At 36.3% G+C, this 22,883-nt stretch overlaps 1 protein-coding gene across 1 annotated transcript in view; it reads right to left on the bottom strand.

Annotated features, from left to right (window-relative positions):
- Positions 1 to 7,389: 7,389 nt before the first annotated feature.
- LOC128219851 (uncharacterized) overlaps positions 7,390 to 22,883 on the bottom strand; it is a 49,675-nt gene continuing 34,181 nt past the window's right edge. Inside the window, exons 2-11 of the mRNA XM_052927970.1 lie at positions 20,156 to 20,268; positions 19,495 to 19,583; positions 18,489 to 18,670; positions 17,282 to 17,410; positions 16,896 to 16,981; positions 15,723 to 15,843; positions 14,287 to 14,367; positions 12,593 to 12,714; positions 11,702 to 11,809; positions 7,390 to 11,349 (exon numbers count right to left, since the gene is read on the bottom strand). Coding sequence (XP_052783930.1) covers positions 11,023 to 11,349; positions 11,702 to 11,809; positions 12,593 to 12,714; positions 14,287 to 14,367; positions 15,723 to 15,843; positions 16,896 to 16,981; positions 17,282 to 17,410; positions 18,489 to 18,670; positions 19,495 to 19,583; positions 20,156 to 20,268 — 1,358 coding nt within the window. The 3' untranslated portion in view covers positions 7,390 to 11,022. The remainder of the gene's footprint in view (positions 11,350 to 11,701; positions 11,810 to 12,592; positions 12,715 to 14,286; positions 14,368 to 15,722; positions 15,844 to 16,895; positions 16,982 to 17,281; positions 17,411 to 18,488; positions 18,671 to 19,494; positions 19,584 to 20,155; positions 20,269 to 22,883) is intronic.

The following is a 22,883-nucleotide window of genomic DNA, read 5'->3' as shown; positions in this document are numbered from 1 at the left end:
ACCCCCAATTTTACTTAAGAAGTTTGGAGATTTTGGTCTGACCACTAGATGACCCTATCAATTTTAGGAATCATCAAGTCAAAGATGATTCCTATTGATTTTGAGGTCAAAGTTCAAGGTCACAACTTATATAGGTCTTATAATTTACATCATATTTACGAATTCCCTGTTGCTAATTAGCATATGGATTTACTCTCAGGGTATCCGTTTATCAGCACTTTCAGTGCTATGATAAGCCTGTAAGCTTATATTCGTATCTCGGATTTAACGTCGGCAGATCGACATAACAATTTTAACATTTGACGCGCACATGCGTATCAACCGAGGCGCTGTTAGAACTGCGGTGTTCAACGTACTAATTTACATTAACATCTCAAATACCTAGTTACCAATCTGCTCCAAAAACTACAGACTGCCTATAGAACGCATTAAGTAGCATGCTAAAATTAGAGATGTAAGGGGTATTCGTAATATGTTATTATTGTTCGAATAAATTTCGTCTTTGCGTGTAAACGCAATTAAACTCATAGAAAACGTAACTATCATAATATCGACGAGTTACACAAGGCATTATAAAAAGCAAAATACGCGAATAGTTTCAAAATAAACGCGTCCTAAATGAAAGAAAATAAATGTATTTATCTATGTTTAGATTTTGGCCGTGCCGGGGAACTAGATACATGTACTCTCGGTTAAAAATAGAATATTTGTCATTGATTCGGACAGGTTTATTCTCCGGAAATTAACCCGGAAAACACGTTATAACCTGGAAAAACATGGATCGTATTGAAGATGAAAAGAAATTATGTGAAATTATAATATTTCAATTCATCCTATAATCAATTTGTTTGGTAATTGTAATTCATTCAAAAGTTCTTACGCGACGTTTTCTTAATTAAGATTGTATGTACTGTAACAAACTAAATTGTGATGCGGATGAGTTACATCAAACCATTTACTTTTGTAAGTACATACTTACAACCATAAACCATAATATAAACTTGATTACTTAATGCATAGTATACTCTTTGAGTTTTACTATTAAAATGTGTTTGAAGACTTCTCAGTTGTGTCACAGTAATTTCAGTGTATGCATCTGGATTAGCGGTCACCGTGATAGTAAATTTAATACAACTCATTTTGTTTGATGCAATTGATTTAGCGGTCATGCCCTGCTAGTAATTTATTACGACACAATAATGATTACAGTGTATAGATCTTTGAATAAATGGATAACTTGCCGCGAAATAAAACAAATGACGAAGCTAGCAATATTGTTGTCAATTAACAAATTCGATGCAATGAAGCAAGATAGACAAGGCAGAGAGCAAGATTTAAAACGTGCCTCTCGGGAAGATATCTCTTCCTCTTCGTCTTTTATTTGTATTGTTGTATTTTGTTAGCATGCTAATTCTCTCTAGTCAAACGACACATGTTTTGCAGTATTCAGTCGCTGATAGTTTGGTTTAAAAAAAGGAATTTAAGTGCTTCGATAAAGATCGTGATAAGCATGAACTAGAAGGTGAAATATTAGTGTTGGATCGAACATGAAATAATATTTGTGCAACGGTTATGATAAGGATGTTTTTGGGTTATAAAAACCGAAGAATCAATCAATGTTGAAATTCAGAACCTCGACCCTAAAATTTAAAACAACTAATATAATTGAAAATCAATTGCATTCTTTTTTTAAATTGCTCATATAACTGTTGGAAAAAATACTATAAAGTCAATGGTACTCATTTTTGATTCAGTTTGCAATGTTATGCAATATTTGTTTTGAAAGGAAACACAACCATGATACAAGCGCAATGTGATGTGGATTTTATCTACTAGAAGATTGATTTTCACTTTCAAAAGTACAGCATTTTGCTCATATGTGGAATGCTAGAATTACAATAATGCAATATGAATTACACTGAAACTTGAAACATAACGAGCTCTTTTAAACTCATGTCATACTGATCAAAGAAGAAAGCAGAACTCTTCAACTTTCAACAAAGGTACAACACCAGACCTATGTTTTGTTTGTTTTGTGGACAAAACATCCAATTCCTTATCACAAGTGCTATCGGAACAATATTTTCTGAACGAGCTTATGCTGCTAAAATATTTTAGAACCTTGACCGGAGCGAAAGTTGTACAAGAAACCTTACCATTAAGCCAGTGGTTACTATCATGCACTAAGAGGTAGACAGTTTGCCCCTAAATTACGATAATTGTACATTTCGTTACATTAGGAAATGGATACACCGTTCCTTTTTTCGTACTGACTTATATAGGGTGTAGTTTTTCACATATGCATTGAAATCCTAAAATGTGCAAGATATACTATTCTTGTGAATTGAAAACAAAACTTATTTTGGCAAATTGTTTTAAACATTTTTGAGTTTTGTTTCTTCTTTTGTGATCAAACTGACATATTTTCATTAAAACAGAAGTTGGCAATATAAAATTAAAGCCTCAAAAAGGTAAACTTTAGTATTACGAATACTTGAGTAAAATATAGATAACTTTAAAAAATCATCCACAGCAGAGATATAATAAGACTTACTTCCATTGAAATAAAAAAAATCAACAAAGAAAGTGACAATTTCACCGAAATTAAAAATATTTAAAATATGATGTTATATATGTAATGAAACTTGCGGTTCAGCTTTGCAAGCATACAAGTAAATTATTTCAAATGACATTATGTGTGACTGCTTTCCTGCATGTAATTATTTTAACATGTGACAAGTATGGAAAAAAAACTCGTTATAAGTATATACAATTATGTATGTATTACTAAGAACTAAACGATTGCAAATTAAATGATAACTTTAAGAAAATCACAGCCTCCTTGGATGCGAACACTCATTCGTAAACACAAAAGAGCATTTGACAAAACAGAAACTACAATCATTCAAACAGACTTTATAAGAAATATAACACTACATACAATAACAGAAACACGATCTCAGCACACAGATAAATTAGCAAACAAACTCAGAGAACCAAATATCAGAGAAATATTCTCTTTCAAAATATCAAACTACCTCAACCTGTAAATTTCAAACACTCTTATTTGTCAGTCCTGATTCTGATTGTTGTCCGGTTAGCGCAGTGGTTAGCGCACTCGCTTCTCACCAAGGCGACCCGGGTTCGATTCCCAGCCTGGGCGCATGTGAGTTTGTCTTGTGGTCACCAAGCCGGACAAGTGGGTTTCCTCAGGGTTCTCCGGTTTCCCCCACAACACAAGACCACACTCTCGCGTAAAATCGTGCCAACGAGAGTGATTAATATAATGTTGTAATAACTTGTTTCACAATCGTTGTAAAATAAATATGTTTAAACTCATTCTGATTACATTACGAACAGAAACTAATTTCAAGTTCATCTCAGCCCCGTAAAGGTTTTCGTAATTTAATATAAAGACTAACGCGTGATTGTCCACAAAGCATGAGCGCAAGCCAATTCATATGCCCTTCTTCCTACTACATTTTACTCTTCTCCCATCTCCTTTAACGGTGCGACATAATTTCGAACGAAGCACCTTAATACCCTACTCTCGTTCTCCCTTCTTTCATTCCCATCCTTTCATTCCTAATTAATTTAATCTCACTTATAAATAACATTTTTTAAATTGTGTACGCTATTTGTCTACATCACGTTACTTTTGTGACCATTTTCGATAATAATACAACATGTATCTTTATTGTCTGCATTGTTATAAGGTGTCTATACCATATCGATGTATAAATGATATAAATAAGGAGAGAAAATATAATATTAGCTCAAAACTATCTCTTCCATCCTTTTCCTGTATACTTGTAATAGGCTGATATATTAATATCATATGAATAAATACTATTTAAACCAAGTGAGTTAGCATCAATTTACTTGAATCCCATATAATTTACAAGTATGCAATGAGTGTATTTTGCTAAATTAGCCTATATGCTATAATTGAGTTTATATAACGTGTAAGTTATGTTACAGTCTTTAACATATTTCAAAGTAGATCGCCAATGAGATAGAAGATCTATCTCAAACTCACACTATATGCTGATAGATCTATATATATTGTGTAGTTGTATTTGTTGTCGATATTGTAGGGTTTTTGTCCGCTCACATAGTTTATGTTTATTTCTTTATAATTATAGAAATATTTAAGCAATCAAAATCAAACTTTATACATAATTGAACCTTTATGTTTTTGTTCTTAACTACACCTTTTGTTGCACTTATTGACGCGGTGTTATTGTTTTTCAAACAGTAGTATAAAGTCGACAGGTAAGTGCTTTTGCGTTGGTTTTCCTTCTACATGGTTTCTACATGTCTTCGTATTACTCTGGTCAATTCATAAAGTTTCTAAAGCGTAGTTTGATGTTAAAGTAGAAAGAATTTCGTTTCAAACTAAAATCCCTTTTAGCATCTTGGCTTGTTATTGTTGTTTTTGTTACAGATTATATTACTAAGCAAAATTGACATTCTTATTCTGAATGGAAATGAAGCCAATTACACGTGTACATGTTGCAGAAATCAACTCCCAGTTAAATGTCGATATTCTATTAGCACGAACTATAAAGCTATAAAGGCACCTTCATCCAACAAAGTCCTAAGGCTGTTTTGTGATTTTGTTCAAAAAGTACGGTCGTTTAAATACATGAAAATGCAAAGAGTAATTAATTATTAAACATTCCACACAATAATGGCATTATGCTGACAGCCTCATCGAACACACAGGAATTATGCAAATGCGATTTATTTAGTAAATGGCCTGTTATATGAAATGGTTCAAGCAGTGATTACATGGTATAAGGACGTGTCGGGTAAATTTAAACACATTACCAAACAAAACAAGAAGCAATGAATCTAAAAGCCATCACAGATAAGCATATTTAAATCACAGAACGTTTAAGTCTTGTTCACATGTATACTAAAAACGCGTTCATGTTTTGCTTGAAGTGGTAATGGAAATAACAAATGTATGATGAGCATTATTGGTGATTCATGTTGTGGGTTGTGAGAATGAGAAGTGTCTTTCAGTCATATTAAACACTCAAAATATCGAATACGGAACGAATCTGAAGCAATCTTAAGTAACTCATTTACCACTATCAGAACCAGAAACCCCTTTTCTGGCATTTCGTCCAAAACAGCGAAAGAGAAATTCCGACTGCCTATGGTGATTTCTAGAAGAGAGAGGTATTCAATTAAAGTGTAATGAAGAGTTAATTGTATTTAAACGAATGGCCAATAGCGCTCCCTGCTTGGTACCCCTTGCTGGGGATTACGCGATTCTGGCGGGCTTATCAGCGCTCTTGTCCGGCGTGGGCATTCTTCGCGCACCAAGCAGCTAAGCAACTTGAATTTGTATGTAATGGATTATGATTATTTTGGACTATTTTAAGTGATTGTTAGTGAAGATAAAGTGTACAATGGAGGAAGAAAACGTTCCTCAAAGCGGGTTTAACTTTGATACGTGGGCCACAGACATTAAACTATCGAGAAAAGTGATGCAAATCTTACGCCAAGAGGAGTTGGTAACTAAGGAAGCATTGACACTTGTTAGTGAATCGGATTTAAAAACCATAGGATTACCACTTGGCTCAATCAAAGTCCTTCTTCAGGAGGTAAAGTTGTGGAGAAGTGAAAACAGTCAACCCGAACGTCCAATGCGATCACACTAGACAGCGCTGGTAGGTTACTTGATAATTTACTAGCTACTGGCATTCCACAACTGGAGACTGCCCCTCCCCAAAAGAACGCGGAAATCCTTTTCATGGATCCGCGATCAATCCTAACACTGAAGGCTCAGTCGCGAAAAGCTGCTCACATAACACAGTTTTTGTCAGAAAAAAATCAAAACGACGCCGCCAAAACAGACGCAAGGAGTACGTTTTACGGTCCGATGCGGAGGAGACCTTGGTGTTGAAAACCGAGGATGAACATCCTTACCTTGGGATCTTGATTGAAGAGTGGGGTGCAGCCAACATGCGCCTACTAAATCATTTGCTAGTCACCAAGGAAATCGAACGAGAGGAAATTGAGTTTTACCTCGCATACTCAACACGGATATTCGAATTCTCTGCAAACTACGAGTGGAACAGTGTTCTTAATTATGACTTTCACTACCGCGAACTGCAAGCGGAACACCAATTCAAATGGGGTACGTTTTCCCCTCATATGGAAATGCAGATCCTTAAATTCCGACTGACTATGGTGATTTCAAGAAGAGAGAGGTATTCAATTAAAATGTAATCTTTTTTGTTTCTACATTTTTCTTTGCATATTAGACTAATGATAAAAATATTTTAATGAAGCCTAATTAGTATGCAAAGGAACCAAATTCGCATTTGCTCTGAAACATGACACCGCAGGGCACCAAAGGACACAAGCACAATGTTAGTATTAAAGCCCACATTAGTACAGGAACCTAGTCATTTATTGTCCTATAGCCAACCACAGCCTATTCAGCATCGTTCTTCTCTGATTTGCTCAGTTTTCCGTTCCTCAGTTTGTTTTTCTTTCCAGTTTTTGTCTCAGTTTTACCTTCCTCCTCGCCACTTCCTTCTTGGTTTTCCGCTTCCTTCTCCTATCCCTTTCCTCTTGGTTAAGGCTCCATACCAAACACCAAGGGTTGCGCCTTGCGGTTCAGAGAAAATTTCAAAGTTTTCTATATAGAAGTATCAATAAAAGAAGCTGCGACACCCATTGCCTCATGGGGTATTATCTGAATAATGTTGGTGTAAACCCACTTCGTTAGGCTATATACCAAATATCAAACGTCCTGGCAATGCGGTTTCAGAGAAGAAGAGTTTCTATATTGTACTTTATTAGTATATGGAACTCTTGGGACTCCGGGGCGGGGCCAACATTTATCCCAGTGACATAATTTGAAATATTTGGTTAACGACCACTCCATGAGGATACATAACAATTGTCAAAAGATTTGGTCTTGCGGTTTCAGAGAAGAAGATTATCAATATTTTTACTATATAAGTGTAAAGAGAACCTGGTATCCCCGGGGCGGGTCAGCTTCGACCTCAGTGACCTGATTTGGTCAATCTTGGCAAGGGACACTACATGACACTACATACCAATTATCAAAACGTCTGGAATAAGCGGTTTCAGAGCAGAAGATTTCCAAATTGTTTTAGCATAAAGAAATATTGTGACCCCTGGGGCTGGGCCATTTTTGAGCACAGGAATATCATTTTAACAGTGATGGTAAAGATCCACTACTACATAAGGATGTCTACCAATATTTAGGGTATAGGACTTATGGGTTCAGACAGGAATATTTTTTTAAACAAATAAAATGTTCACGATAAACGACGGACGCCGGACAAAGGGCGAATATAATGTATAGGGTCGGAACTTCATTGATAAGAAACAACTTGATCTAATGACGCATTTATTTGTACATAATATATATAACAAATGAAAGCGGTATAAAGCAACATGTACATATTTGCGATCATGTTGTACACATATGACCATCGTTTACAATATTTATAACCGTTAATAACATGTAATACTAATAATTAAACTTATATATTTCGTTTAATGAAAAGCAAAAAGTTATTCAGATTGTAATTATTGCTAGGTTCTTCAAGAACAAGAATTAATATTGAATTCAATCAAGTACTGAACAGATACATGATATATAACTATAACTATATGTGATGTTACTCATGAACAGATATTAAAGAGATGTTGATCCATAGTCTTAACTCTTAACACGGAAAACAGGCACAACATATATTGTCAAGAAATGTGTGATGTTCACACGAACAATATTATCCATAAGCTTACAAAAACTCAAATTGCATTGAATACAGCATACGAAAACGACATAGCAAAGACAGAAATTGTTGGAAGACAGACTTACTCCAGTAATTGCAACCTCTTAATTTTCCAGTGCTGTGCTTGGAAATCCAAAGGACAGTCTCATTAATGTAGCCTAGGGGTGGAGCTGTAGCTAGGGAGGTTTTAGACAGTATTACTGCATTTTCGATAGTATCTCCTATGTACTTAATAGCTCCTAGAATTATTCATGAGATGGCTTCTTGGTTTCTCTTACCTAAATCTGACGTATAGAATAATTTATTTAAAATGGAAAGCAATGGTGACATCCAATTACTATGATTTCAGTTAATACTTATATTTAATTTCTAAATGATCGTATGTCTGTATCAAAAGTAGTTATATTATTTCATCCGAAGACAATAATCCATGTCTTTATGAAAAAAACGACAATAAATCAAAAATTGTTCAAAGAAGCTACAACTGCTGATGTAAAGTCTAAAGCAAAATACTGGCCATTTCTTAAAAAATCGTCAAACAATTGTCTAAACGCAAGGTAGGGGCGCCTGCCAAAACACATTGACACAAACCCAGTCCTTTCTTACTGCCAAAACTGGCATGGTCCCTGTAGTTTTATTAGGTGCTTAGCAAGTAGCTCATTTTTGAATTGGTCAGTGAAGGTAAAAAATATCAAAATGAATCTATACAAAAATCATTTTCTTAAAGGGAGGCTTGGTAGGTGATTTGAAATGGTAGTCTACTAACGTCTTTATAGCATAGCATGACAAGTTATGCTACTGTTTGCAAATCAACGTAGCGTTTCAAGTTTATAATTCATTGAATGTCCGTGCTCATTTCAACAACTGAGTTTCAAAACATGTGGGGTATCTAAAGCCTGTCAAATTCTCACATTAATGAAACCGATTGCCTCCATCTGCCATTTGGCGAACACCTTTACGTACAACGTGGAACTAACTACTGAAGAGGCGGGCTCATACCTCGTAAAGCATTCATATAAGCACAATATGTAATGGTTTTACTTCAATCGAATAATCAATTGTAGCTTTAAATTACGCGTGCATGAACGTTGCAGTGGCAAACGAAACTCTTTGAAGTACTGAAACACATTGCTCGGAGCCATTACTATGGCGGTACAAATATGTCGTACTTTGATGGGGTGTTTGTAAACAGTAGTATAAGTCGACAGCTATGTCTTGTTACAGTTGGTTTTGCTTCAAAATGGTATGTAAATGTCCTATATGATTGAATCGTAAGACAGTCATTGAACATACTATTATATAAGGAATATTCAAGCAAGCAAAAACAATATAATTTAAAAAGTAATGTATAAGAAAGGTTAGCAAAAATGTAATATCAATATGTATATACACAAAAAATATAGATAAAACTGTACAAAAATACAAAACTGTTATTGAAAGCTTGGCTAGAAGAGTAGTACCATGTGATTTGATCACGTGACTCATATAATGACAAACGGAAATGTTTGGCATTGCGTCACGGAAAAAAATCCAATTTCCGTTCAGGAAAATATATTGAGATATACAGCAACTTCTTAATTTATAATAGTATAAATTAATTTTGCGATCATTAGATTTCTTCATCAAAGCTATGTAGGTCATTTCATAAACAGTGTTTCTAAAGCGCAGTACAATGTAAAAGTTAATTAAGTGTTTGGTTCAAAACAAACTATTTTCAATTAAAGCCCTTTTAACATTTCGAATGCTTGGTGAAGTGTTTTCCTTATTTAAGATATTATTTGTGTGCACCAATGATATTGTATATTCTATGAAACCAATTGGGACTAAACTTATTCTAGATGGAAATGAAGCATATCTGCACGTGAAAATGTTGCAAAAATCAGTGATACTGCATTAAATGCTAATTTAGTTTAGATATTCTATTCGCACAAATGTAAAAGCTATGTAGGCACCCTCAGTCGACATGTTCTAAGGCTTTTTTGAGATTTAATTCATAAAGCACGTTGTTTAAATGAATGACAAATGTATGAATACATATTAAAGAAAACATATTCCATGTTTTTACAAAACTCTGTTGTTGTTTTTCAGGGGTACGAAGAAATATGTGTAACATTAATTATGCAATAAGTATTTAATTATCAAAATACCATACAATAATGGCATTAGGCTGACAGCCACATCAAACACGAATAATGCAAATGCGATTTATTAAATAAATGTCCTACACAATAACATAGCAGTCTTATGATTTCATATTCAGTTAAATAACCTGGGCCCTACTCGAAAACATCTTGAATTTATCTAAGAAATATCTAAATGTGTTCATTGGGCTATAACATGGATTGGCCAATACACTGAATAGAATAACAAAAGCATGTCCAAAACAACTATTTGTATATTGAATACAGCCCTAGCTCGGCCCGTATTTGATGCAATATATATCAATATCACTAGACTAGACATACTTTTGTTATTTCATGCAATGTATTAGTCAATTCATTATACAGTCCAGTCAAAGCATTCAAAATTTACTCTTTACAGAAATAAGCCAAAATCTCTGATGATTATTGAGTTGGGCCTAGAGTTATATGAATTGGTTTTAGCAGTGATGACATTGTATAAGGTGGTGTCAGGTAAACATGAACATATTACCAAAAAAAGAAAACGCATCTAAAAGCCGCCACGGAACAACATATTCAAAAACACAAAACCTTTGAATCTTGTTCACATATATACTAAAGACGCGTTCATGTTTTGTTTGGAGTGGGAATGGAAATGGTAAATGTATGATGAACGTTATTGGTGATTTATGTTGTGGGTTGTGAGAATGAGATGTGTCTTTCAGTCATATTAAACACTCAAAATATCGAATACGGAACGAATCTGAAGCAATCTTCAGTAACACATTTACCACCATCAGAACCTCTGCCCCTTTTCTGGCTTTTGGTAAGAAACAACTAATATTTATGAAGTATAATTGTAGATTTCTAGAAGTAAAGGGTATTTAATGTGAATCTAATCTTTGTTGTTTCTACATTTTCCTTTACATTTTTGACCAACGATAACAATGTCTAATGAAGATTATTAAGAATGCAAAGAAAGAAAAATCACATTTTCTCTGAAACTCTCAACATGGCATCACGGGGCACCAAAAGTCACAATCACAATGTTATTAAGTCCTCATAAATACAGAAACCTAGTCATTTACTGTCCTTATGCAAACTATCGCCTATTCAGCATCTTTCTTCTCTTCTTTCTGTTCAGTTTTGGCTTCCTCAGCTGGTTTAGTTTCTCCAGCTTCAGTTTTCTCCTCAGTTTTACCTTCCTCCTTCTCAACTTCCTTATTGTCCTTTTCCTCACCCTTCTCTTCACCCTTTTCCTCTCCCTTCTCCTCCTTCCCTTCTTCCTTCTTTTCCTCAGCTTTTCCCTCCTCTTCCTTCGTTTCACCCTCTACTCCTTCCTTCACTTCACCATTCTCCTTCGGTTTTTCCTCCTCTCCTTCTCCCTCCTTCTTTTCGCCCTCTTCTTCCGCTTCAGGCTCGTTTCCGCCTGGTCCCTGAAAGAAACACATTCGATTTCAGGCACTTGTCATAATGTATACAATATTTATTTGTTATGTTAGTCTAAAACATGATTCGCTAATCATGTTAAATCAATTTTGAGTCCAATCAAAACACATAACTAATTTTATTATAACCATTTGAGAGGTGTGCTTTAACCTTCTTTGACCTCTTACTTATTGGAGTATGACCAATTTGAAGACATCGTTCAAAGCCAATGCCTTAAAACTCTTAGACCTCTTAACAAGGTCTGTCTCTATGACATTGTAGACAATGTCGATGTTGTCCTTGATGTATCGTCTGGGTTAATTCACTTAATTAACAAATGCTAAAAAACGAAACACCTACCCTATATTTCTTGGACTTCTTGATAAGCCCTGCTTCGATGAGGCTGTAGGCCATGTCGATAATGGTGTCCTTGAGATCACGCGGGGTCACGCCGAGTAGTTCCTTCATCTGGAACGACATATTAGGTATAAGGTCAATGCATGTCAAAAACTTTGTTATTCATTTGGGGACATGGATCGATTTACTTTTGTTATAACAGAAGAAGGATAAACTATTGCAGAGAATGTGAACACTCTTTGGTATACAGCCTCATTATAATATTGCTGGCAATAAGATTACACACTTTACGCACTCAATGCATACTTATTTTGACTAATAAGAAGAAAACTATTCACTGAAGAGTTGTGCTCCCGATATATGGCACATAAAGATGCAAAACTAAGTTCACAGCATTCACATATCATTCTAGATTCAGGGTTGTGGTGTGTGGTTAAACATGGTGTGTAGGCCAATATTAATGTAGGTGCGGGGGCATGCCCCCCTGGATTATCTTTTCAGCTAGATTGCTTGTGGTTTTAGTTTTGATGTATATTTCCAACAGCTTGATATAATTACAAATTCACCGAATTCCTTACAGTTGACTTCAGAACATACAAATCATGGTTGTGTGAAGTAACGAACATACGCATTTTACATTCAAAAATAAAAATGACGTGCAGGCTGGTCCAATGTCCTGCCAGCACGATATTCTTTTATTGCATGTCCATTGTGCCAGCACAACATTCAAATATTAATGTCCAATTCCTTATGTCCAATGTTCAGCTAATTTCACACAGCTTAAATGCATACATCTTGCATTTTAAAGAGTTTGCTGCGACCTACATGGAATATGGAAAGCTACACCACTGAGATTAATTGCACTAATGCAATATGCCATAGGTAGCCACTGACCTTGGTGTTGTCGAACTTGACGACTTTGTTGACCTGGGGAATGATCATCTTGACCGACTTGTCGAACACGCCAATGATGCTCAACACCGCGTTCGGGTAGTTGGCCGTGGGAACGTTGTAACCTGTGAAAACAAATGACGTGGTAGATATGAGGTAAGTTCACCTTATAACATGGTAGAGGTAAGGTCCACTTACTGGACTCCGCGACATTTTGATGTATAATTATACTGATGCAAAATTTCGGTGAGAGCTAATTTATTAGGCTCTCTCGTTGAACTGATTATTTCCTCCATTTTCGCCCACATTTACATCAATCAAAGCCATGTTGCGTCCAGGCATGTGTTGGGTTTAACCAGTCAAAAACAAACATAAAGTCCACATACGCCTAGAAATTAACTCTAATTCATGCGACTGTGTTTATAAGACGTAGGCGAGTTTTTCGTGCGTTAATTTAAAAGTTCTGTTTTATGAATGAAAAAGTTCAGCTTCGTTAATTTAAAACTTCTTTTTTCAGAATGAAAGAGTCGCACTGCGTTTATTTAAAAAGACTTTATTATGAAAGAAGCAGTCCAGCTTCTGCATTTGAAGGTTGTTTTTTTTTATTATGGATAAAAGAGTTTAGCTTAAGTAACTGTTACAGACAATAAACTTTGTATAGGTTTTATTCTCATTTGAAAGTGCTAGAAGTCATTGTTTTTTTTCATGAGCACGCCTCGTGCATGTGCACTGGGATATCATGAGCACGCCTCGTGCATGTGCACTGGGATATCATGAGCACGCCTCGTGCATGTTCACTGGGATATCATGAGCACGCCCCGTGCAAGTGCACTGGGATATCATGAGCACGCCTCGGGCATGTTCACTGGGATATCATGAGCACGCCTCGGGCATGTTCACTGGGATATCATGAGCACGCCTCGTGCATGTTCACTGGGATATCATGAGCACGCCTCGTGCATGTTCACTGGGATATCATGAGCACGCCTCGTGCATGTTCACTGGGATATCATGAGTACGCCTCGTGCATGTTCACTGGGATATCATGAGCACGCCTCGGGCATGTGCACTGGGATATCATGAGCACGCCTCGGGCATGTGCACTGGGATATCATGAGCACGCCTCGGGCATGTGCACTGGGATATCATGAGCACGCCTCGTGCATTTTCACTGGAATATCATGAGCACGCCTCGTGCATGTGCACTGGGATATCATGAGCACGCCTCGTGCATGTTCACTGGGATATCATGAGCACGCCTCGTGCAAGTGCACTGGGATATCATGAGCACGCCTCTTGCATGTGCACTGGGATATCATGAGAAATGATGATAACATAATCAAGCGTAAGCGTTTGAAAGTCTCTAGTTGTCCTTCATGTATCGACTTCATGTCAAGTAATACTGTTGTCGTTGTTAAAGTGCATATATAAGTATAATTGAGCCAGGCAAAATGTATTCAAAGGAAACGATCAATCCATCAATAACTGAAGAAATACTCTTAGTAAACTGGCGATATTTCGAGGACGCTCGGGACCGACCTGAAAGCTCGAGCTATCCGATGGTTCGAAAAAACATTTTCATATATTTATGGCGTCAAAAGAATATAAGAAAATCTTTATAATTATCTTAATACAAGTATTAGTACCATTTAAGATTTTAACTTTAAGTCTGTATTATTTTCTAGCATAAAACCAACCTTGGCTTTTAAATTCCTTTGCCAGGATTAAAGCTATCTCCTTCATCCACAGGTTTTCGTTCGTAACAAGGACTCGCTTGCCTGAAACGAAATAATAAGACATACCAATTAATGTATTGATATGTTTATTCTATTAGTGCGTATGATTTACAATTATTGAATCTTTTCTCTCCGCATCAAGAGTCCATTATTCTATTAGTGCGTATGATTTACAATTATTGAATCTTTTCTCTCCGCATCAAGAGTCCTTATCTCGATGACCCATTATCAAGAGGCTAAGAGTGGTCTAGGTTTAGGTGTTCGCTTTTGACCATAAGTTGTTGTGGGTTCGATCCCTACCAGGGGTACCTTTTTATGACCTCTCAAAAAGGACACTGTACCGGTTCCTGCCAAGAAAACGTACTCGAGATTGATCTTATAAGCAAGCAGCTTCCGTCGCAATAGAGCTAAAATATATATTAGTATATACCAAGAAGACGTGTTTCAACGAACTGTGTGCACCATATGTCTTGGACTCTCAGTCATTCGCTCATGAACCATCGTTATGACTACTCTAGTCCATGACATATTTACATCATATTTATAACATATTTCTAAATACAAAATTGCCCCCAAAAATAACTAGTAAATGGTAGACGTTTAAAAATGTATACGTCTGTAAAACGGTCAACCCTTTATATGTGAAATAATAAATATTATGCCATGACCTATGCCAATCTTTTTACTTAGTTATTTATAAATAAAAACAGCAAAATGAACATAATGAACAACAATACAAAGTCAGAACAACTTAAGAAAATGACTAATAGAACATTTATATCGTGTGCGACAGGCAGGCAGATTCGTTGACGGTGGTAAATGTTCTCCAGTTATTGTCAACCTGCCAATTCCCAGTATGATCTATGTAAATATATTTGATTGGTTTTCGTCTCAAGAATACCCAGAACGAAAAAAGAATTGTAGATAGAAATGAATAATAATATGGTTAAAGAATCTGCAAATCTTCACAGACTGCTCAAAACGAATATGTCTTCATCAAACTTTGTAAACAATCACAATAGGAGTACCATCCCGAACAAGTTCGATAATAGCCGGCAGCTAATTGTATAAAAAACTTTTATAAAATGTCGACTTGTCATATTTTGGTTAGTTTGAACATTTCAATGAGTTGGCTAACTATATATATTGGGTAACCAATGACTAATCAATAAACTATTTAGTCCAATTTTGACCACACCCATTAAATGTCCACTTGTCATATTTTGGCTAGATTTAATATTTCAATTATTTAGTTGGTTATTATTTATAAATGGGCAACCTTTGACTAATCAATAAACTATTTTGTCCAACTTTTACCAAATCCCAAAACAACAACCATTTTATACATTTGTCTGCATATCGCTACAGTAACTCCTGGGAAAAACGTGTGTCATTACCGGAAGCCTCCTGTGTGGTCATGGCCTTGATATGCGCAGTGGCGACATCGCGCACGTCCACAACGGAGAAGTTCAGCTTGGGCAGCGCCATGGAGGAATGCTCCAAGAGACGTTTGACAATCTGGTATGTAAATTAGAAGCACATGTTAAACCGAAAAGACACTTCCATGTAAAGATGCACCTACGTAAAGGTCCATTAATATCAACATAAAATGGATATATGTTCACACAAGGTTTTATATTAGTTCTGCACTAGAATGGCCACCAACACGCATTCAAGATCTACATATATATGCAATTTAAAGGCAACCAAAACATATTTCATTTCTGCATTAACACTAGATGGGCAACCGATGTTTCTATACAGTTTCTACATATTCCCTAAAAGAGTAACTAATGCGTCTAAATAGTTTCTACATATGCACTAGAAGGGTAACCAATTCGCAATGCAGTTTCTTCTTATTAGCACTAGAAGTGCACCAACTTGGTCTATACAGTTTCTACATATGCACTAGAAGGGCAACAACTTAGTATATACAGTATCTACATATGCACTAGAAGGGCACCAACTTAGTCTATACAGTTTCTACATATGCACTAGAAGGGCAACAACTTAGTCTATACAGTTTCTACATATGCACTAGAAGGGCAACAACTTAGTCTATACAGTATCTACATATGCACTAGAAGGGCACCAACTTAGTCTATACAGTTTCTACATATGCACTAGAAGGGCAACAACTTAGTCTATACAGTATCTACATATGCACTAGAAGGGCACCAACTTAGTCTATACAGTATCTACATATGCACTAGAAGGGCAACAACTTAGTCTATACAGTTTCTACATATGCACTAGAAGGGCACCAACTTAGTCTATACAGTTTCTACATATGCACTAGAAAGGCAACAACTTAGTCTATACAGTATCTACATATGCACTAGAAGGGCACCAACTTAGTCTATACAGTTTCTACATATGCACTAGAAGGGCAACAGCTTAGTCTATACAGTTTCTACATATGCACTAGAAGGGCAACAACTTAGTCTATACAGTTTCTACGTATGCACTAGAAGGGCAACAACTTAGTCTATACAATTTCTACATATTCACTAGAAGGGCAACCAATGCGTCTATACAGTTTCTATATATTGATTAAAAGGGCCCCTTACGTCCATACTGCTGCACTTGGAGCCGTTCAAGACGGGTCCCATCACGTAGGAAGGGTTCACCACCGCCAATTCAACCTTGTCCTCATCTGTAGGGAAAAAAACGTAATGATTATCACTGAAATAAATGTGATTCTAGAAAACGGCTTAACGCCAAAATTATGATAAAATAAATTTAAAAAGTTCTTAAACAATGAAGTTAATGTTTAGTAATTTGGGTTTTGGGTCATACGATTTTTACTTATGTGTTATATGTAAACATCTAAACTCATGGTTTAGTGTTCAAGTGTATAACCACACATAAATAAACACGAAATTTCCAACCTACATTGTCAAAATTCGATAACTTTCTACCGTTATTATTTTTATATCATTCCCCTTTTCCTTACCTGGCAGTTCCTTGACGTACTCCCAGGCAGCCTTCTCCGCGAGCACCTTGCTCTTCCCGTGGGCGTCCAGCTTCTCCGCTTCCATCCAGTCTTCTTCCGTGTACGTCTTCCCAGGCTCCGCTGTCCCGTCTAAAATGTATATAACGTTATCCTAATAATTCTTCAAGACCAATGAGATTTTCGCAGCTATAGTTTATGGACTACGGGCACGCCCACCTCCAACCAGTCCAACTCCCTTAGCATGTTACCCGCTTCCGCTTATACGGTCATCAACGTGAATCACGTTACTTGATAATTTTGAAACGTTACTTGTTTTACGTTGTACAAAGTGATTGACGTCTGGTCTCTCTGATTACCACTTCCGCCGTCCTGTCTATACCGTATTCCACATTAGCATAATGTATGTCCATGTCGTGTGTTGTATAGAACATATTTAAGAGAAGACTCCATTTGTTACTTGTATACCAGTACGAGTAGTTTCCCTTTGTCTAAGATATACAAATTTAGTCCCATGTTGCAACATAATTTAATCCTAAACAATTCCATACGCACTACTTTTTTGACTAACGTGGCCTAATAACGCGCCTCAAAACATAATTTGCACATTATTTACACAAATTCATACTCAAGTTTTAATCCAAACATTTACAGATTATTGCTATACACACAATTGCAAGGACTACTTTTTTGACGGACTTTGCTTTGCACACTTCATACAGGAAAATCTTCACACTAACTAACAATCAATTTGGATATAATTAAAGTCTGTATTATTGCACTTACCTACTTGAGAATGCAACAGATAAACTTACAAGAACAACTAAACTCTTGACGGACTTGGCCTGGACACACATTTTGCCACTATATAATTTTGTTCATATATATAAACTCCCATTCAAACATAAATCACCACCACAAACTTACTTACAGCAGAATGTTACAGATGAAATTGTATACAGTGATTTCTTTGCGTAATATGTACTTCATAACATCAAGGTCACTAAAGACTTCGCTCTTTTCAAATTTGTCTACTTCACAGGCACACGGTTGCTAACAGCACATTGCTACAAATGAACTTAAGTCCCTAAACTTTATTAATTTTTGGATTTTGGGCTTCTCGGCTTATCCAGTCAGTTGTCAATGTATTATTGTAAGGACTACTTCTTTTGAGTATTGATAAGTTCACAACCACCAGCAGCTTACTTACAGCAGATTGCTACAGATGAACTTGTAAGGACTACTTTCTTCACGGACTTTGCCTGAACACACGCCTTCAAGATGGCCTGTGTTCCCTCCACGGCGGGCGTGACAATCTCACTGTCGTCCTTGGGTGGGGTGACCGGGTACGGGCTTGCCACGTGGATCACGTATTTCATGTCCTTTACCGCCCTGGAGAAAAGAGAATTACACATAAAATAGTGCATAAACACAAATGGGCGTCATTGTCAAATAAATCAAACTATATACATCTGATACAATGTAGACTGCAGGGACAAGCACGGCAGCCAAATAACAAAGACCCTGTTTAAAGCTGCACTCTCATAGATTTATCGTTTTTACAACTTTCTTATTTTTTGTCTTGGAATAAGCCAATTTTTGCTTAAATATCTGCAAACCAGTGATAAAAGACTGATGACAAAAGGTCAGAGTGCAGATTTTCATATTTCCGTTCGAAAGTTAATGTTTTATGCCTAAAAGCGTTACTAACTGTTTAAGAAAACTTATTTGTCAGCAGTCTTATATGACTGATTTCCATGCATGTTCGAATTAATTAGCTCATTCCAAGACAAAAAAGTTGTCAAAACGTTCAATATGTGAGAGTGCAGCTTTAAAGACCTAATGCTATGGCCTAATAAACACGAAATGCATGGAATGTACAAAATAAACAACAAAAAAGTCTTCACATGCATTAACATATGTAACAAATATATAACACGCATTAACATATATCTATGAATGGCTAGGTTACCGCCTAGTAGCAGTCGAGTCGCTAATATACTTTAATTATGAGGGCTGAAAAGTTTCTGTTTGGGAAAGTGTCAAATGTAACTACATAGTAAATGTCCATCGTTTCTATGTGTGGCAAGACACGACAAAGCTCTCGTTATTTCAATTACAAGTTTGCACAGTGAACATTTCACTGAAATAATTTGATGATTTATGGACCTTATTTGCGCACACCACACTGTAGGCATAATAACATAATCACTCACGGTTCCCATGATTCTGGTTTGGTGAGGTCCGCCTCTACTAGTTCTAGCTTGAAGGTTGCTTCCGGGCACAGCGTCTGTAGCTTCTCAACCTGCAAATGGAGATGTTTTATTAGAGTATTAACCGCTTGATGGGTCATAGTAGAATTTATATTTGTCGTTTCTAATTAAATAAAAAGCGCATCATGCAAACGTCCTCACCTATACCGGTCGATGCTTTACCGTTATGTCTTTATTACATGTCTGACGGGGTGATAATGTATAAATATTATATGGTTGAAGAAATTGTAGTAAAATGTCACAGCTAACATTACGAGACTAAATGGCAAAGATAACTATACGAGGATAAAGGAGGACATCACAGCCAGCCAAATAGCCATTAAGGACAAAATATAAATATTCGAATCGTTGAAAGGTTTTCTAGTGGGAGCAATAACTCACAACCATTAAATTAGTGTATGACAGTTTGCTTTTATCTGCATGCAGCAACAATGGCCCGTTCAAAGATTTTATCAAGTGGGATCAAGTTTCATAACTGTTTGTGAGTTCAATGAAATGAATTCCTGTCACCCGAAAGTAGAAAAAGTAAGTTCAATGAAACTTTGTAATACGTGGTACGGATCTATGACGGGAAATTGCTCGATATCGACTTTAAAATTTATACCTTATCCTTGTCCTCGAGTGACCTCAGCGTCCCTCTGACCTGGTAACCCTCTTCTTGCAGCTGACGTATGATGTGTGTGGCTATAAATCCGCTTGCGCCGGTAACCAGCACGCCTATAAATAGAAAAAAAACGAACTTAGAATGGTTATTGAAGTAATATTAAATTACCATATACAATATTCCTACATTTATGTTGTGGCATGAAACAGTACCATGCGAAATAAAGGAACCTTATATACTGATCAATGTTTCAGTTGTATTCCTCTTAAATGGTAAGTAATGATCTATGTCACATTATTCATAACCTTCGATTTCTTTTGTAGATAAAATGTAGGTTCTAGAGCACGTGGTCTGACAACCTTTCATTGTAATCGTTTAGTGTGTTCTTAAAGAAGAACCACCAGGAGCAAATAATTAATTTTGAAGTCAGAAATAGGTGATACTCTTGAATTTCCATATATGGGAAATAAAAGATTTAATGAGAATCCTTTGAACATATTAAAACGTTTAGGTGTTGCTTTTGTTTAATGTATATTTAAATTGAACGTTTGAATTTGGGAGAGTTACCACAAGGCATTTAACTACCCGCCTTAAACGGAAGACGGAAAAAATTCCCACGGGCAATATGCCCCACCAAATTTAGGCAGGTACAATCCCATCTTCCCCAAATTCCGGTATAATATCCAGCCTTTCTTGCAGACTGCTAAGGTAATTTACCATATTCTATTAAATAATGTGTATAATAATTTATTTAAATACATTTCAATTTTTCATTCTACACTTTATTTTGTAGCTTATGCAAAATTTAGTCGGATGGATGTTGTCCGGGCCGGATGTTGTCCGGGGGATGGTGTCCGGGAGGATTTTGAAGGGTGGGATTTGTCCAGGGGATTTTGCCCGAGGGGATTTTGTCCTACACTCTGAATACCCTGCGTTCCGAAAAGGTGAGTTGTTCAAAGTACACGTGTACTCTAATAGAATGCGGTTCCCGCTCTTGCGTGTGAATACAATATTAAACAATAAAACCAAACAAAATATTTTAAGTTTTACGAGTATAATGGCCACAATGTTCGCCCTTGATTTTTGTTTTAATTTTCTATTTCATTGCATGTAATTTGTGGTCTAGTAAAATCTGCAGAATGAGTTTATAAGACCCAGGAATGTTCAGCTGGAAGATCTCATTTTAAATTCTGAGAGACAAACACTGCAATTACACTCGGCTTCTGCAAAGTGCGGGATGAGGGTTTACGGTTTCCAATTTTAAGTAATAATGTTTGTGAGCCATGAAAAGGTATACCCTGCCATGAGTTGGGCAATAACAATGTAAGATTTCAGATTTAGTTTTAAAACTGTTTGAACTTTTAATATGTCTGTTAATGTAATATACATGTATATTCGTCGGTAAAAAAATATTGTTTGTGCACATAACGGTAAATGGAGACCTATTTTTAATGTAGTGCCAAGATAAATTCGAGGGTGGAGGGATGGGGGTCAGATCTACACTCAGCATTATTAACAGGAGTTTTAAAGATTTAGCTGCAGTTTAATTCATTATCTAAGTATAGATGTAGTATTCAAAACGTTGGTACCGTTGCCACACCATTTTTATGTCCCTATTTTTTTCGCCTGTTTCACTGCATGAAGACGTCAGACGTGTGTTAACTCGTCTATTACCTTATTAGGAGGTTTAGTAGACGACACATAAAGTCTAATCAATGTCAACATTATTCTAGCTATACGACTTTCGGACAATTACCGAGTGATCCACGTTCTACAAATAATGAGCTGACAGGGTTTTTCTCTGCTGCCAGCTAGACTTGCTGTGATATTCAAATATTACATACTTTTTTGTTAAGAAAACACAACATTTGTCAAGCAAACTGTTGCTGCTATGTTCTCATTGTTGTTGTTGTTGTTGTTGTTGTTGTTGTTGTTGTTCTTGTTGTTGTTGCTGTTGTCGTCGTTGGTGTTGTTTTTTGTTGTTGAATATGTTTTTGTTGTTGTTGTTGTTGTTGTTGTTGTTGTTGTTGTTGCTGCTGCTGCTGCTGCTGTTTTTGTTGTTGTTTATACTCTTGTAATAGTAGTACTAGGACCAAAAGCTTCATAACTTACAGACAAATAAGAAACACACAAGACACAGCCCAATCAAGTAACCATACTGCATTTAGAATTTACCATGGGAGAGACGGTTATATGCAGTTGTGCATCAATTATACCAGAGAATGTAGATTTGCTAACCTTTTTTACTGTTTTAGTAACAAAGGGCGTCTGATATTGTAGTTAATGTGGAATGCGGTGTCAGACAAAGGCAGTTTCCGCAGAGAAATATATGGCGTACTTATAATGATGCGAACATAGCGTCATATATTTGCTGCATGCGTTACTAATAGCGCCATATATAACCTCAATCGGGGATAAAGCTTTAAAGGACTAGTGTTATTAGGTTTGCAGGAATTCTGTGGATGGATCCCGTTCAGCTAACGATGTAACAAGTGGCAAAAAACATTGCAATGCGCATTAGATGATGCAGCAATGTGGACACAGATCAATATCGAAATGTTCGGCTGCAGACATCCAGGGAGGCATTAAAAATTGCAGAGTTTATGTAAGCCGGCGGGTGTTAGAAATGAGATGATGCATTGCGAGCGAGGGTAAAGGTTTTATTCAATCAATTCTCTAATGCATTGAAGTATTGAGCGAAACAAGTATTGTTAATCATTCCTGTTTT

The sequence above is a fragment of the Mya arenaria genome, chromosome 15 (assembly GCF_026914265.1).
Source record: "Mya arenaria isolate MELC-2E11 chromosome 15, ASM2691426v1".
NCBI lineage: Eukaryota > Metazoa > Mollusca > Bivalvia > Myida > Myidae > Mya > Mya arenaria.
Note: the sequence above shows the minus strand (reverse complement) of the source record. Positions and strands in the feature narration are given on the sequence as shown.